We start from the raw sequence: 15,000 nt of genomic DNA on the forward strand, positions 1-15,000 counted from the left end.
TCATTTCATAGGGCCACATTCCAGATGCCAGCTGGAGCTCTCCTGTATAAAATGTCGACCCCTCCTGGAAGGTGTCTCCCAGTCAGTAGGCAAGGGGGTCAGGGACTCAATTGAGGAGGCAGTCTCTTCCTTAGCATAGCTCACGCGCTGTGCCTTTAGATCCACTGCTCTCCTTAGAGCAGTTTAATTCTGCTGAAGCTGTATCTGAAGCTGTGCTTTTCCCTAGGTGCTCTGTTTCAGGGAGCTGGGTGTTTTATCTATAAGTCCCTGAATGGTGCTGCTGCCTTTCTTTCAGAGATGCCCTGCCCAGTGAGGAGGAATCTAGAGAGGCAGTGTGGCCACAGATGCTTTGCTGCACTGTGGTGGGTTCTACCACAATTTCAGGCAGCCTTTTTTAATCTGTGAGGGGAAAACCTCCTACTGGAGCCTCAGTAATGGCAAACGACCCTCCCTCAACCAAGCTTGAGTGTCTCAGATGAAGTTCAGAGTAGTGTGCTGCCAGCAATAATTTCAGGTCATTAGATCTTAGCTTGCTGTGCTCCATGAGGGTGGAATCTGCTGAACTTGGCTCTCTAGCTTCAGCCCTCATTCCAGGGAAGTGAATGGTTCTGTCTCACTGGGTTGTGAAGAAAATCTGCTGCAGCTAGCTTAGTATTGGCCCAAATGGCTGCCCAGTTTTGTGCTTGAAACCAAGGGCCTTGGTGGTATAGGCACTGAGGGAATCTCCTGGTCTGTGGGTTGCAAAAACTGTGGGAAAAGTGTGGTATCTGGGCTGCATATCACAGTAGCTCATGGTTTCCCTTTTCTAGGGGAGGGAGGTACCTGACCTCTTGCACTTCCTGGGTGAGTCAGTGCCCCATTCTGCTTCTGCTCACCCTCTGTGGGGTGCATCCACTGTCTAACCAGTTCCAATGAGATGAACTGAATACCTCAGTTGGAAATGCAGAAATCACTTGCTTTCTGATTTGTCTCACTGGAAACTGCAGAACAGAGCTGTTCATATTTGGTCATACCACCAGATCCTCCCTAATCTTCCATATTAGTATATTTTCACACACACTCATACACATACACACACATGCACACCCGGCAGCACTAATTATATTCTCTAAATGTACCTACAGATACTTAATCACTTGCACGGCCACTATCATTTTATGCTTGATGGCTTAGACCAGTAATGCTCACCTGTGGGTGGTTTTGGCCACCAGAGTTCATTTATCCCTGTCTGGAGATATTTTCCATAGTTAAAACTGGGTAGGAGGTGCCACCATCATCTATGAGTAGATACTGGGGATGCTGCAAAATACCATACAATGCAGAGGCAGCATCTCCACAACAAAGAATCATGTGGTTCATATTGTCATTTGTGCTGAGATGCTGCAATGCTGGGCTTCAGATTATAGCATTTTTTTGCAAATTTGCTAAATTTCAAAAAATGAGGGAATAAAAAAAGATAGCTCTCAACCTAGGAATATTGTGAATGCCTAACTTAGATTTAGGAAGTGTACAGGTGCCCTTGGGTCTATCTTCTTAGTGTGCTGCTAGTTTATAATCATTCACTGCCCATCAGAACTTTGTGGGTTATAGATTTAGACAGGGGAGGGATTTGACCATACAACTGGGTCAGGCACAACAAATACGCGACTCATAGTCTCACTCACATTGATTTTGAGAATTTAAGACATGGGTTGGAATTCCTTATGAAACTGACTTTATAAACCTGGGAAGACAACTTCCCACTGAATTCCACTTGAGCTATCTGTTTCAGTGACTGTGCAATACTTTGAGGTTACATACTATCTCGTTTAATCCCAACCTGGGATAGTGTGTAATACCAAATTATTTACAACTAGATAGTATCTAATTTACAATTAGATAGTATGTAAAATGCCAAAGAGTAGATTGGTAAGGTGAGGCCTAAAGAATTACAATGACCTGCGGCCATCCTTTTTGGTACTAACAGGGAGCTAATAGGAACTTGTGTCCCTGCACCCAGAAGTCTTTCTGGCAGGTCTGTTTTGAACATGGCAGCATGTTGTCTACATTGAGGGCATCTTCTGTGGTCTTCAGCCTTTGCCTATATGTTCTCCCTTCCTGCTCTGCACAATTTCATGAAGCAGGTGGGACACACTATTTTACCTTTCTAAGCAGTCTGCAGTGGTTGATTTGCTTCCCTCAGTTCACACAGATAGCATCCCAGGATACAGGTTTATCTGAATTACAAGTTAATGGCCTCACTATTCACAATAGCAAAGACATGGAATCAACCTAAATGCCCATCAATGGCAGACTGGATAAAGTCCTTTGCAGGAACATGGATGGAACTGGAAGGTATTATCCCTAGCAAACTAATGCAGAAACAGTAAACCAAATACTGCATGTTATCACTTTTAAGTGAGAGCTTAAAATATGGGAACTTATGAACATAAAGAAGGAAACAATAGAAAAAGGAGCATATTGGAGAGTGGGCAGTGGAAGGAGGTAGAGGATTAGGAAAAATATTTATTGGGTATGAGGCCTAGTACCTGGGTGATGAAATAATCAGTACAACTAACCCCTGTGACATAAGTTTACCTGTATGGCAAACCTGTACAGCTATCCCTGAAGCCAAAATAAAAGATTTTTAAAAATTGATGATCTCACCTATTCTCATGGGGAAGGTTCTGAAAGTAACAGCTACCTCTAGTTAAAAATCTTTCAGGAAAGAAGCAAACAAACACGACATCATCTCTTTGTTTTTCTTGTCTGTCTCTTAATTATTCAGAAATGGGATTGCTGTATGGCAGACATCCAAATGTTGTCTACAGTAGAATTCAGAGATAGAAGCAAACACTTGAATCAGTCATGTGGTGAGATGCTACTTGTCACTTTCAAAGTTACAATCCAGATTTTCAGTGAATTTTCATCCAACTCTGTTGAACTTTTCCCAGGATGTCATGTACTGTGGAATTTCCCCCCAAGGTATTATTATTCTGTGATAGATCCAGTTCCAATATGTTTCATTAAAAAACAAGCCATGTGATGTATTCTGTTCAACTGATTACTTAAATGAAATGGATAACTATTTTCTGATGTAAATGCTCTGAATAACTCACAAATTCCTTGGAAACACATTTGCATACTTTGAGATGATGAATACTCTAAATGCACCCTCCTTGTGACACCTAGTGAAATGGTTTCTGTCCCTAGAAGCTCATTTAACACACTGTCCATTGCTGCACAGCATTCTTTTATTGTCACAGGAGCAGCAATTTCTCTAGGGATAGTCGTATTATTCATATAGAGACAAATTGAGGTAGTGAACCTTTAATAGTTGACTCCAGGCTCAATGGGAAAATATCTTAAATGTAGCCTCAGCTTTTTTAAATGGGCTATAGGGTGAAGAGGATACCCTCTCAGGCATGCAGTGGCTTACTGGAAAGTGAGGATAATTGTATCAACACTTTCAATTGTGAAAGAAGTCATCAAGAAACCAGCATTGCAGCATGTACTTGAAATGCACCATCTTGTACAGTTCTGTTTTCCAAGAAACTGAGATTCAGAACAGCCAAATATGTAGCATATATATATATATATATATATATATATATATATATATATATATATGTATGTATGTATGTATGTATATATGAACTTGACTAGAACAGGAAAATTTGTGTCCAAAGACTATATTCGTTTCGTTTGATGATTTTCCCCTTGCGGCATGATAAATGTCCACATCATAATGACAGATTGGCCTGGATGCATGCTTCTGTTTTCCTCCTACTTGAAAACTTTTAGATCTGCAGGCATATCCCCTTAGGAAAAAGTGAAAATTGTCTTAAACATTTGATAAAAAGTTATTTTGGGAGTACCCAAGTATTGATAAACCATCTGGTAAACAATAGTGAAATTGGTAGGTGTCCTTATTATCACCTGCATAACCTGTATAATTCTTGAATATCTGTTTGTTCATTCAACACAGATGTGTTGAGTGTTTTCTAAATATCAGGCATTGTTCCAGGTGATAGGATGTACAGCCGGAATTTTAAAAAGTGATAGACACTAGGCATGGTGACTCCCGCCTATAATCCCAACACTTTGAAAGTTTGATTGAGGAGGATCCCTTTAGGCCAGCCTGGATAACACAGGGACACCTATGTCTACAAAAAATCCAATGCATCTCCTGGACATACTGGTGCGTGCTTGTAGTCCTAGCTACTCAGGAGGCTGAGGTGGGAGGATGACTTTAGCCCAGGAGTTGGAGGCTGCAGTGAGCTGTGATAGCATCACTGCCCTGAAACTTTGGCAATATAACAAGACACCATCTCCAAAAAAATTAATAAATAAAGACAAGTGATGTTTTTGATATTGCTGACTATCTGGACATGGCACTATACACATTCCTGTACAAATGAATAGGAATTTCATAGAGAGATGTTGAGGGTTTCATGGAAGAGCCAGCCAGTGTTCTAGGCGGTCATTGTGTGGCTTCATTATTTTTGTCTGCTTTCTTCCTCCATTAGGTTGCATTGGAGTTTTTGAAAGCCTTGTCTCTTTGCAGGCTCACCTCTGAACTTTGTCTCCTTGGAGCCACCTCACTGATACAGCTTCGGATGTGGATGTGGATTTGAACCATGTCGCGGCCCCAGGGACTGCTATGGCTCCCTTTGTTTTTCACCTCGGTCTGTGTCATGTTAAACTCCAATGTCCTCTTTTGGATAACTGCTCTTGCCATCAAGTTCACCCTCATTGACAGCCAATCGCAGTATCCAGTTATTAACACAAATTATGGCAAAATCAGGGGCCTAAGAACACCATTACCCAGTGAGATCTTGGGTCCAGTGGAGCAGTACTTAGGGGTCCCCTATGCCTCACCCCCCACTGGAGAGAGGCGGTTTCAGCCCCCAGAATCCCCGTCCTCCTGGACTGGCATCCGAAATGCTACTCAGTTTGCTGCTGTGTGTCCTCAGCACCTGGATGAGAGATTCTTATTGCATGACATGCTGCCCATCTGGTTTACCCTCAATTTGGATACTTTGATGACTTATGTTCAAGATCAAAATGAAGATTGCCTTTACTTAAACATTTACGTGCCCACGGAAGATGGTGAGTACCTCATTGGAACAGAAAACAATACCTCTTGGGCAGGGTGTAGAGACATTTGCCAGGAGGATTGTATAAGGTCTCGTGCATGATCTTTTCTATAACCTGTTTATTTTATTTTAATTTATTTTTCATATTCCAAATGCAGTTCTTGCAGCAGCTTACCCCGTGTTCCACTTGTATATATTGGACCATCTACTGGATGGACAAAACTATCAATAGTGACTTTAATTATTTTCTTATATTGCCTAATTAATGTTTTATAGTTTTATTTGCAGATGAAAATTAATATGAGCATATATTGTTGCATGTTATACCTGAATCATCTGTAAAGGAATGAATCTATAGAAAAACAATAGAATTAAGTACACTCTCACGTTCCAGTTTACAAACTGAAAGATAGAGAAAATGTTTCTTATGCCATAATGACTTGAGATATTGGCATCTTGAGTCTTCAAAGAAAAACTTTATTTTTTTAATATATAAGTAAGAGATAGTTCATACAATGGCTGTATTTCATAGTTTAGAATCCATTTTCTTAATGTAAATTTGGACTTTGTTTTCTTCCAATATCCACTACAATCATATGATAAAATGTAGTCGGATGATTCTAGCTACATTAGAGACTTATGTGTTTCTGTTTTTAAAAATTTCCTCTTTTTTCTATAAAACACCAATGAAAGTCTGTAAACACAATAACATTTAATATATTAACCCAATTCTAATAAAACATGAATAGCTTTATGTGTATATAGTTTTCAAATTCAGATTTCCTGGGAAGATTAGCCAGACTAAAGTTTAATTATCGGTCATTCACTAAGTGAATGAACTCTGCATTCACAACAAGATATTGAAATGTTGGCATCACGCTGATTCTCTCCAAAGACCTTCACTTAGTCAGTATCTCAATTCATTTCGGTGCTTTTTTTTAGCAGAATAGATAGTAATATTATTATTTGGAATTCAGAATTCTACTCTTACCACTCACAATCTCTACTTTTTTTGCTTAGCTTTGTCTTTCTGCCTTGATCAGATCTGCTAAAATTTCTACATTTCTGCTTTCATAAAATGTGTAGATATATTTAAAAATGCAAAAATAGACTTTATTTCAGGTAAATATTTATCCTTAAATTTAAGAAATAACTTGGATGAGAAAATGTTTTCGCAATTTCTTTGTAGTACAGTAGTTTTATGAAGCATAATTATTTTTCTGTAGAAAGCAGTATTTTTTATAATTCCCTTTAAAATAAATCAGGTCTTGCTGAAGGTGAGTCTTTTCATTGAAATTGTCATCATGATCTACTAAGCTTAGTCTTGAGTCTTTATACCTAATTACAGATTTCTATATTCTTTATTTAAATTTTATAGATTATAAATTTCTCTTTGCTGTCTAGATGAAAGTTAATTAATTAACTTAAATTACATATTTAACCTTTTGATAGGTGCTCAAATAAGGTCAAAATCAGTGCAGCCAGTCAGAAGCTCTAGTAGGACACATGGGATATTGTTGATAAGAAACAGTTGGAGACTGAATCTGCATGCTGTGTGTGTGTGTGTGTGTGTGTGTGTGTGTGTGTGTGTGTGTGTGTGTGTGTGTGTGTTTGAGAGAGAGAGAGAGAGAAAGTGTGTGTTTGTGTCTACATGTGTCAGAAAGGCAGAGAGAAAGAACCAGAGAAAAAGAGGGGGGTAACTGAGTGACTATTTTGAGGAAGCAATGCAGAATATGGCTTGGTACCTTGATTAAACATAAGTTAAGAAAGTCAAGCTGAGAAGTTCCAGTCTCACCTAGTAAGTTTATGTCAGTTCATACATGAGGGGATGGCACTACAATTTGAGATTTCTCTTGATCACCAAGGAGACTGAACACAGAAAGGCAATCTATGGAAACACTTCAGGATTTTAATGAGAACCTTTAGTATTGTTAGAATTGAGGTTAAAAAGTAAGAGAAAAATAAAAAGACACATTTTGAAGTACTTGCTCAGACAGGATGTTGTATTAAATATAAAGCTTGGAAGAGAAAAACCCATATAATCAAGTCTAGGTTGCCTTGAAGAATAGACAGAGCTGAGGAACCACTTCCTGAGTGACCTACACCTGTACTTTTTCTCTGTATCCTTGGACATACATCTTAAGGTCTTATTCTTGAAAGATTTCAGGGGCAAGGAGCCCTTCCATTCTTCATCATGGGATGAAAAAGAAATATAAAGAAAAATATAAATGAAAGTCATTATTGCCCAGGCGTGGTGGCTAATACCTCTAATGTTTAGGAGGCCGAGGTGGGTGGATCACTTGAAGTCAGGAGTTTCTGACCAGCCTGGCCAATATGCTGAAACCCCTTCTTTACTAAAAGTACACAAAATTAGCTGGGTGTGGTGGTTCATGCCTTTAATCCACGCTACTCAGGAGGCTGAGGCAGGAGAATTGCTTGAACCTGAGAGGCAGAGGGAGGTTTCAGTGACTCAAGATTATACCACTGCACTCTAGTCTTCGTTGCATAGTGAGACACTGTCTCAAAAAAAGAAAAACAGAAAAGAAAGTCACTATCATTGTTTCTTCCATTGTAGGATAACAGCAAATGCCATTATGATTTCTAGAGACATTAAATTCCGGTTTTTTTTTTTCCTAGCAATACAATTGAAAAAGGAAGATATTAAAAAACAGAGCAGATGATTGAATGCAAGGTGTCTGTATCGTCTTTTTGAAACCTGAGACTTTGAATTCTATTTCTTAAGTAAACATGCCACAATTATTGATTTAGGACCTATTTGGTGAAACTTGGAGCTTTGTGATGAAATGTAAACAGACATGACATGGACATTGACCTGCAGAAATTTGGAAAATTAGTAAACAAAGAGGTAGATAATAAGTCATAGCATCCAGGTGAAGGAACAAAGAAAGTTCTGTGACAGCTCCGGGACAAATTACATTTTGAGGAAATCTGGATGCAAGCTGTAAATTGTTGAACTGTGTCCTGAAGAATATTTTGGCTATAGAAGGGATTCATCTATTAGCATCTGATGAATGGAACATTAGAACACACAAATCTATGTTAAGCAGCTACATGCCAATTGTTGCTGTTATTACTACTTAGGTGTTAAGTGTGGCATGGTAACAGAAGCTCTGCTTTACCATGTGCTGTTTGTGTCAGTGCCATATCATAAAAACTCTTTTCTTTTCTTTTCTTTTTTTTGTTTTTTTTTTAGAGACAGGGTCTCATTCTGTCACCCAGGCTGAAATGCAGTGGTGCAATCATAGCTCACTGCAGTGTTGACTTCCTGGGCTCAGAGAATTCTTTCATCTCAGCTTTCTGAGTAGCTGGGACTACAGATGCACTCCACCACACCTCGCTAATATATTTTATTTTATTAATTTGTAGAAATAGGGTGTCACTATGTTGCTCTGGCTGGTCTTGGTCTCAAGTGCTCTCTCACCTCAGCCTGCCAAAATGCTGGGATTACTGGCATAAGCCTTTGGACTGGAACCATAAATGTTTTTATGTTATCCAGAGCTGCTGACCATGGCAATTTGTGGGGTGGACAAGCTACTTAAGATGAAAGGGTGGCAGATGAACAACAGGGAAAGAAACTAGAAAGTCAAATGGTTTTGCTAGTGTTTTCACACACAAAAAATGAATTCAATTCTTGTATGGACAGCACTGGATCTAATTCAAGATATAATTTGTAGCATGGTTTTCATCCTTGAATATCTCCCATCTTTTCAGGAAGTCTTACAAACTTTTCTGGTATTTCTGCATTAGTCAAGGCATGTTGGACTGTGTCTAGCTGATAAAAAATAACCTAGCCTCAGTCTGGCATTGAAGGAAAAATTGAAATTTATTAGAATGGTTGTGAGATATCCAAACTTACTGTGAAAGTCAAGAAATCAGATTGGGAGAATGGCAGATATGTAGCTAGACTTTAGAGTCACCTGGAAGCAATGAATCTAAGGACATCATCAATCTTACTTCTGTTTCTTTGCTTCTTTCTGGAAATAGACTTTCTTTACATGGTGTGTAAAGGGGATCTCTGCAGTTTTCATTAGATGTATTTTATTTTTCTCAATACCACCAGTGAGGGACAAAGTTCCACAATTCCGTAGTAAAAATCCCTGGCTCTAGTTTTGATTGGCTCATTTGGCTCAAGAGTAAGAAGAGATAAAACTGGGCTGCTCTTGGGTATACCAGTTGGCAGGGGGAGAAGGACAGTTCTCACCACAAGGTGTCTGGAATGAGCAGGCACTACTTCGCTTCACTGTCCAAAATATTTTTGAGAAACAATTATATGCCAGGCAAGCCTTAGAGACTGAGATTACAAGAGATACAAACATTTCTAATTTTGAGAGATAGGTACTTGTAGGCAGAAGAATCATGGTCCTTGAGAGATGTGCATGGCCTCCCTCCTGCCTTCACCCCTCATTCCTGGAACCTGGGAATAGGTTACTAGGCATGGCACCTGACTTCTTCAATACTCTGCTTTAAATACTTATTTCAAATGGCAAAGGGGATTAAGATTGTAAATGGAATTCTGTTTCTTGATCAGCAGACCTTCCAATAGAGAGAAATATCCTTGGCTATCTGATTGAGCAGAGTGTATTAACAGAGACCCTCCAATGTGGATGCAGAACACTCAAAAGGAGATCAGAGCTGGAGTAACGCAGTGTATGAAAGAGATACCTGGCTTTGAGTATGAGAGAGCCAGGATCAAGAATGTAGGCAACAGTCTTTAGAAGCTAGAAGAGACAAGGAAACTGATTCTTCCTTAGAGCTTCCAGAAAGGAGCCCAACAGCCCTCTGACACCTTGATTCTATCCCCATGGAAGAAACTGTGACCCATGGAAGAAACTCTACCTTTGGAAGAAATATTTACCCATAGAAGAAACTCTGAAGAAACTGTAAAAGAGTAAATGTGTGTTGTTCCAAGCTTATTAAGTTTGCAGAGATTTGTGATACTATTTGAAATTCAAAAAGAAGTATTACTCTGAAAACAAAGTTCAGAGTCACTGAAGTTGTTAGGTTTCGAGCCTTCTGATCCCATCTCCATTGTGGGATTCTACTTCCAATAATTTCTAGTTGAAAACACTCTTGAGCACTTATTAGAGTTTTTGCCTTCCTCAAGAATGCCAAGGAGACTATATAGATTATTCTTTTAGGGCAGATATTTGCCAGATATTTAAAAAATTTCCCTTCTAAAATTTGAGTGATAGTTACCTTGTCTCTGAACGGGATCTTGCACTGTTGTCCAGGCTATAGTTCAGTGGCACAGTCATAGCTCACTCATTGCAGCCTCAAACTCCTGGGCACAGTGATTCTACCACTTCAGGCTCCTGAGTGTCTGGGACTATAGACTAGTACTATATCAAGCTTTAGAGAAGAAGCATGTCATGTCCAGGTTCTTGCAAATTAGAAAATAGTGGACTATTTTATTTATTTATTTATTTATTTTTTGAGAAAGAGTTTTGCTCTTGTTGTCCAGGCAGGAGTGCGATGGTGTGATCTCTACTCATAGCAACCTCTGCCTCCCATGATGAAGTGATTCTCCTGCCTCAGCCTCCTGAGTAGCTGGGATTACAGGCATACACCACCATGCCCAGCTAGTTTTTGTAGAGATGGGGTTTCACCATGTTAGTCAGACTTGTCTCAAACTCCTGACCTCAAGTGACCCACAAAGAAACAATGAAAAAAAATCCCCTATTAGATTTATGTTACAATTTTCAGCCATCATGACTGGCAAGTTTTTACATTTTTAAAGAGTTCAGCCTTCCCATGTTGCCCAGGCTGGTCTGGAGATCCTAGCCTCAAGTGATCCTACCATCTCAGACTCTAGAATTCTGGGATTACAGACATGAGCCACCACACTCAGGGACATTCTGCAAATTTGACATTATGCATCAGGTTAATATAGTCCCATGGTAAATTGTCTTAAATAGCATATTCAAAAGATACACTGTTTTGACACAAGAAAGTAATAAAGAGGCCGAGACGGGCGGATCACGAGGTCAGGAGATCGAGACCATCCTGGCTAACACGGTGAAACCCCGTCTCTACTAAAAATACAAAAAACTAGCCGGGCGAGGTGGCGGGCGCCTGTAGTCCCAGCTACTCGGGAGGCTGAGGCAGGAGAATGGCGTAAACCCGGGAGGCGGAGCTTGCAGTGAGCTGAGATCCGGCCACTGCACTCCAGCCCGGGCGAAAGAGCGAGACTCCGTCTCAAAAAAAAAAAAAAAAAAAAAAAAAAAAAAAAAAAAAAAAAAAAAAAAAAAAAAGAAAGTAATAAAGGGTTATTTATTTATTTATTTATTTATTTATTTATTTATTTATTTCAGACAGCTATAACAGATTTCCAGAGAAGATGGCTTTGAATGACTTGTAACAAAATACCCAAATTGTTATTTCTTCATCTGTCTCCATAGAGTTTCACTTGTGATGGTGGCTGCAGCTTTACATTTTCTATTTTCCTACTTACAAACATTGCTGACAAAATCTTCTGAGCTCTCCACTCCTTCCAGCTACAACTTAAGTTGTGGTTTCTTCTGGGCAAAATGGTTCTCTGACGTTTTGAATGTACACCTTGTTTACTCCTCCAGCCAAAACTTGCTTGCTGGAATTGGAATGCCAGTTTATTCCCTAGGCAGATCAATCATTATGGGCAAGTGACTCAGTTTGCATGGGCCACAGTGGCTTCATATCTAAAATAGAGGCAGCTGAGAGGTTTAAGGTTTTAATCCATATAAAATGCTTAGTATCCAGCACATATAAGCACCTGTAATCTGATGTTAGTGCAACATCATTAATAATAGAAAACAGAACTTGAAAATTTCAGTGAAATTACATGTGCGTAATGGGTCTGGAATGTATGGTAATCCAGGCATAATAAATGTTGATCATCTGTGACATAACAGTTTATTGTAATGGAGTGGTAAGCTTAAGAAATGAGACCAACAGCCCGTCATTTCTGGTGGTTTCTACTATGGTTTTAACAAAAGGGAATTTCAGGAAGAGTAACATTTTTGTTAAAAGAGCCGACTATTATCATTCTGTTTATTTCTAACTTTACTCTTTTTGAGCTCCTGTTGTCAAATGGATTTTGAGCATATGTGAATTAGATAAATTAATCACCATAAAAGGATTAGAATAACTTTTTGGAAATTCTCTGAAACCGTCAAATGGCAATAAAACTACTCTTCATGTGTGAGATTAAAGAGAAATTAATTTTCTTTCTCTTGTTGTCTAGACACACAAAGTCCAAATGTATGCATATAGTCACAAAATCTAAGTGAAAAATGAAAACTATGTTAACAGAGTGAAATCGATGTTTTAACCCATCAACATCAACATACAATTGGTGACAATTACTAAATTACTCCAGTTTTCATCTGTTAGTTGGATGTTTGATATTGTGTAGACATAGCTTGTCAGTAAAGATAATTATGAAAGATTATTAAATAAGGGTCTCCCTGACACAGAATAACTGAAAAGTATTTAGTATTTTTTGAAAGCACAGGTAATCTGTGCTTGGAAATTATGTATGTTTTGAATAATGCTATTTGGTAGTATGAATTTTGCCTGTTTGAATAATTAAAAAATAGCTTTTCCTAATGAAGAACGTTTTCCATCACATACATAATCTTCCAGTACATGAATTTTAATTCAATTCAAATTGCAATTTGATTCTTGTCATAATTTGAACAGATTACCTAGAATATATAATCACATTTTCACATACTGCATATCATAAGAATTTTTTTCTTAGAAATTGTCAGAGATAGAAACTTTAGGTGTGCCTAGTCCATTGGAATATTTGGCCATTTAAAACAATTAGCTCATTATTTATTTGTGGAGTCTTGCTTCCTAAGATGTTGTAGTCTAATTATTGTCATTTAATATTGCTGATTTGAATACTGTTATTTATTTTCCATACTATTTTAGCCAAGCTATTTATTGTTTATTTATTTTTCACTTTGGAGACATAGTTTTGCTCTGTTGCCCAAGTTGGGGTGTAGTCTGGTGCAATGTCCACAACCTCCATATCCCAGGTTCAAGAGATTCTCCTGCCTCCTGTGTAGCTGGGACTACAGGCATCTGCCACCACGCCCAGCAAATTTTTGTATGTTTAGTAGAGATGGGGTTTCACCATGTTGGCCAGACTTGTCTCGAAATTCTGACCTCAGGTGATCTGCTTACCTCGGCTTCCCAGAGTGCTAGGATTACAGGTGTGAGCCACCATGCCTGGCCTAACCAAGCCATTTAACCTTTTAAATATTTAGTGTTATCAACTATTAAAAATAAGAGTAATATGATTATCGATTCTCTGATTTTTTTATTTAGAAGCATAGTGATTTGGGAGCAAACAACTATATAGGAAATAATTATAAAAGAGAAAAGATTAGTGCATTCTTAGAACTTTAATGCCATGTTAATTGAATGTTAATCCAATGACTTTATCTTTCATTGCAAGATTCCTTGCCTGAATGAAGTACTGGAAGCCCTCGTTGAGAGTAGGTCCTACCTTCCTAGTTTGTTTTTTGGCTTTCCTAAACCTGGCTGTTTACATAATGACTCAGTTTAACATTTTCTCTTTATATTTAAGCATCTCTTTCCTTGATGCAATCACAGCCAAACTGTAGTGAAAACAAAGAGAAATTGAGAGGTTGTGGGCTCCGGATTTCAGAGTCACAGAGAGTTTGTGAGATCAAAATGTCTGCTGTCAATAAGTAAATTAGACCTACCTAAATCACATAGCCAGTTTAAGGCAAGGGAACGAGAGAGAAAGACTCTGAAAGAGTGACCTATCTATGGAATAGCTACTGGTAAAATACAACAAAGATGAGACAGTGTAGTCTCCACCTCATTATTTCAATCTAACATTCTGTATTGAGGTTCAGAGAAGTAGGTCCAGGTTTCCACAAGTTAGAAAGTGATGGCTTGGTCGTATAATCCCAGTACTTTGGGAGCCTCGGTGGGGGGATTGCTTGATCCTGGGAGTTTAGGCCAGCCTGGGCAACATGACAAAAACCCTGTCCCTACCAAAAAAAAATAGCTGCACGTGGTGGCACTGGCCTGTAGTCCTAGCTGCTTGGGGGCTGAGGTGGTAGGATCACTTGAGGCTAGGAGATCAAGGCTGCAGTGAGCCAAGACCATAACAGGGCACTCCAACCTGGGTAATACATGAGACCCTGTATCTAAAAAAGAAAGAAAGGAAAAGCATTTCCCTGTTAGATTTTACATATCTGATGATGACTTTTAATGGTGAAGGTAAGCACTGGTATGTGGTCTGTGGTGTGTGTGTGCTTGTTTGTATTTGAGTGTGTGTGTCTGTGTGTGAATAGTGTTGAAGGAAACCCATAGGAAAAGTATCTGTAATTCATTGAAGATCAAATTTGTTACAGTTTTCTTGGAAATGCCAACTAATAAAACATGTAAACCACTCTACAGCCTCTTCCTTCCTAAAACCCCAAACATCTTGAAATCTCTTTCAAGCCTGATATCCTCCTGATCCTCTCTTCAAGTTGTCTGCACATTCCTCAGGTTTGTCTTTGGGAAAGTCCCTGTTGCCATCAGAAAGAAAGAACAGAGCAGGCATTGTCTCAGGCAAAGGAGCTCTTCCGGTGGGTTTCAACAAGATATGAAAATTCCAGGTTCATGAATACTCCTTTTTTTTTTTTTTTTTTTCTTAAAAAGGATATCTTTAGCTATGTTCTACTCCCCTCTTTGTCTTTTATGATATAATCATTAACTCAGCAAGGGAACATCTACCATTCGCCTAACATCTTATCTGCCTGTCACATATGGACTTTAGCCTCCAGTCAGGCCAATGTTACTATTGACCTCCTAATCCCAATGTATATTCTTTGGATGTTTTCGTCTCTTTTCTATTAGTTATTATCTTTAGAGACATTTTAGGTAGCTTACTTAA

At 38.7% G+C, this 15,000-nt stretch overlaps 1 protein-coding gene across 1 annotated transcript in view; it reads left to right on the forward strand.

Moving 5' to 3' along the window:
• Positions 1 to 4,520: 4,520 nt before the first annotated feature.
• LOC104662014 (neuroligin-4, Y-linked-like) overlaps positions 4,521 to 15,000 on the forward strand; it is a 116,584-nt gene continuing 106,104 nt past the window's right edge. The window contains exon 1 of the mRNA XM_030926334.1: positions 4,521 to 5,091. Coding sequence (XP_030782194.1) covers positions 4,620 to 5,091 — 472 coding nt within the window. The 5' untranslated portion in view covers positions 4,521 to 4,619. The remainder of the gene's footprint in view (positions 5,092 to 15,000) is intronic.

Source organism: Rhinopithecus roxellana, chromosome 22, assembly GCF_007565055.1.
Source record: "Rhinopithecus roxellana isolate Shanxi Qingling chromosome 22, ASM756505v1, whole genome shotgun sequence".
NCBI classification, from domain to species: Eukaryota; Metazoa; Chordata; class Mammalia; order Primates; family Cercopithecidae; genus Rhinopithecus; species Rhinopithecus roxellana.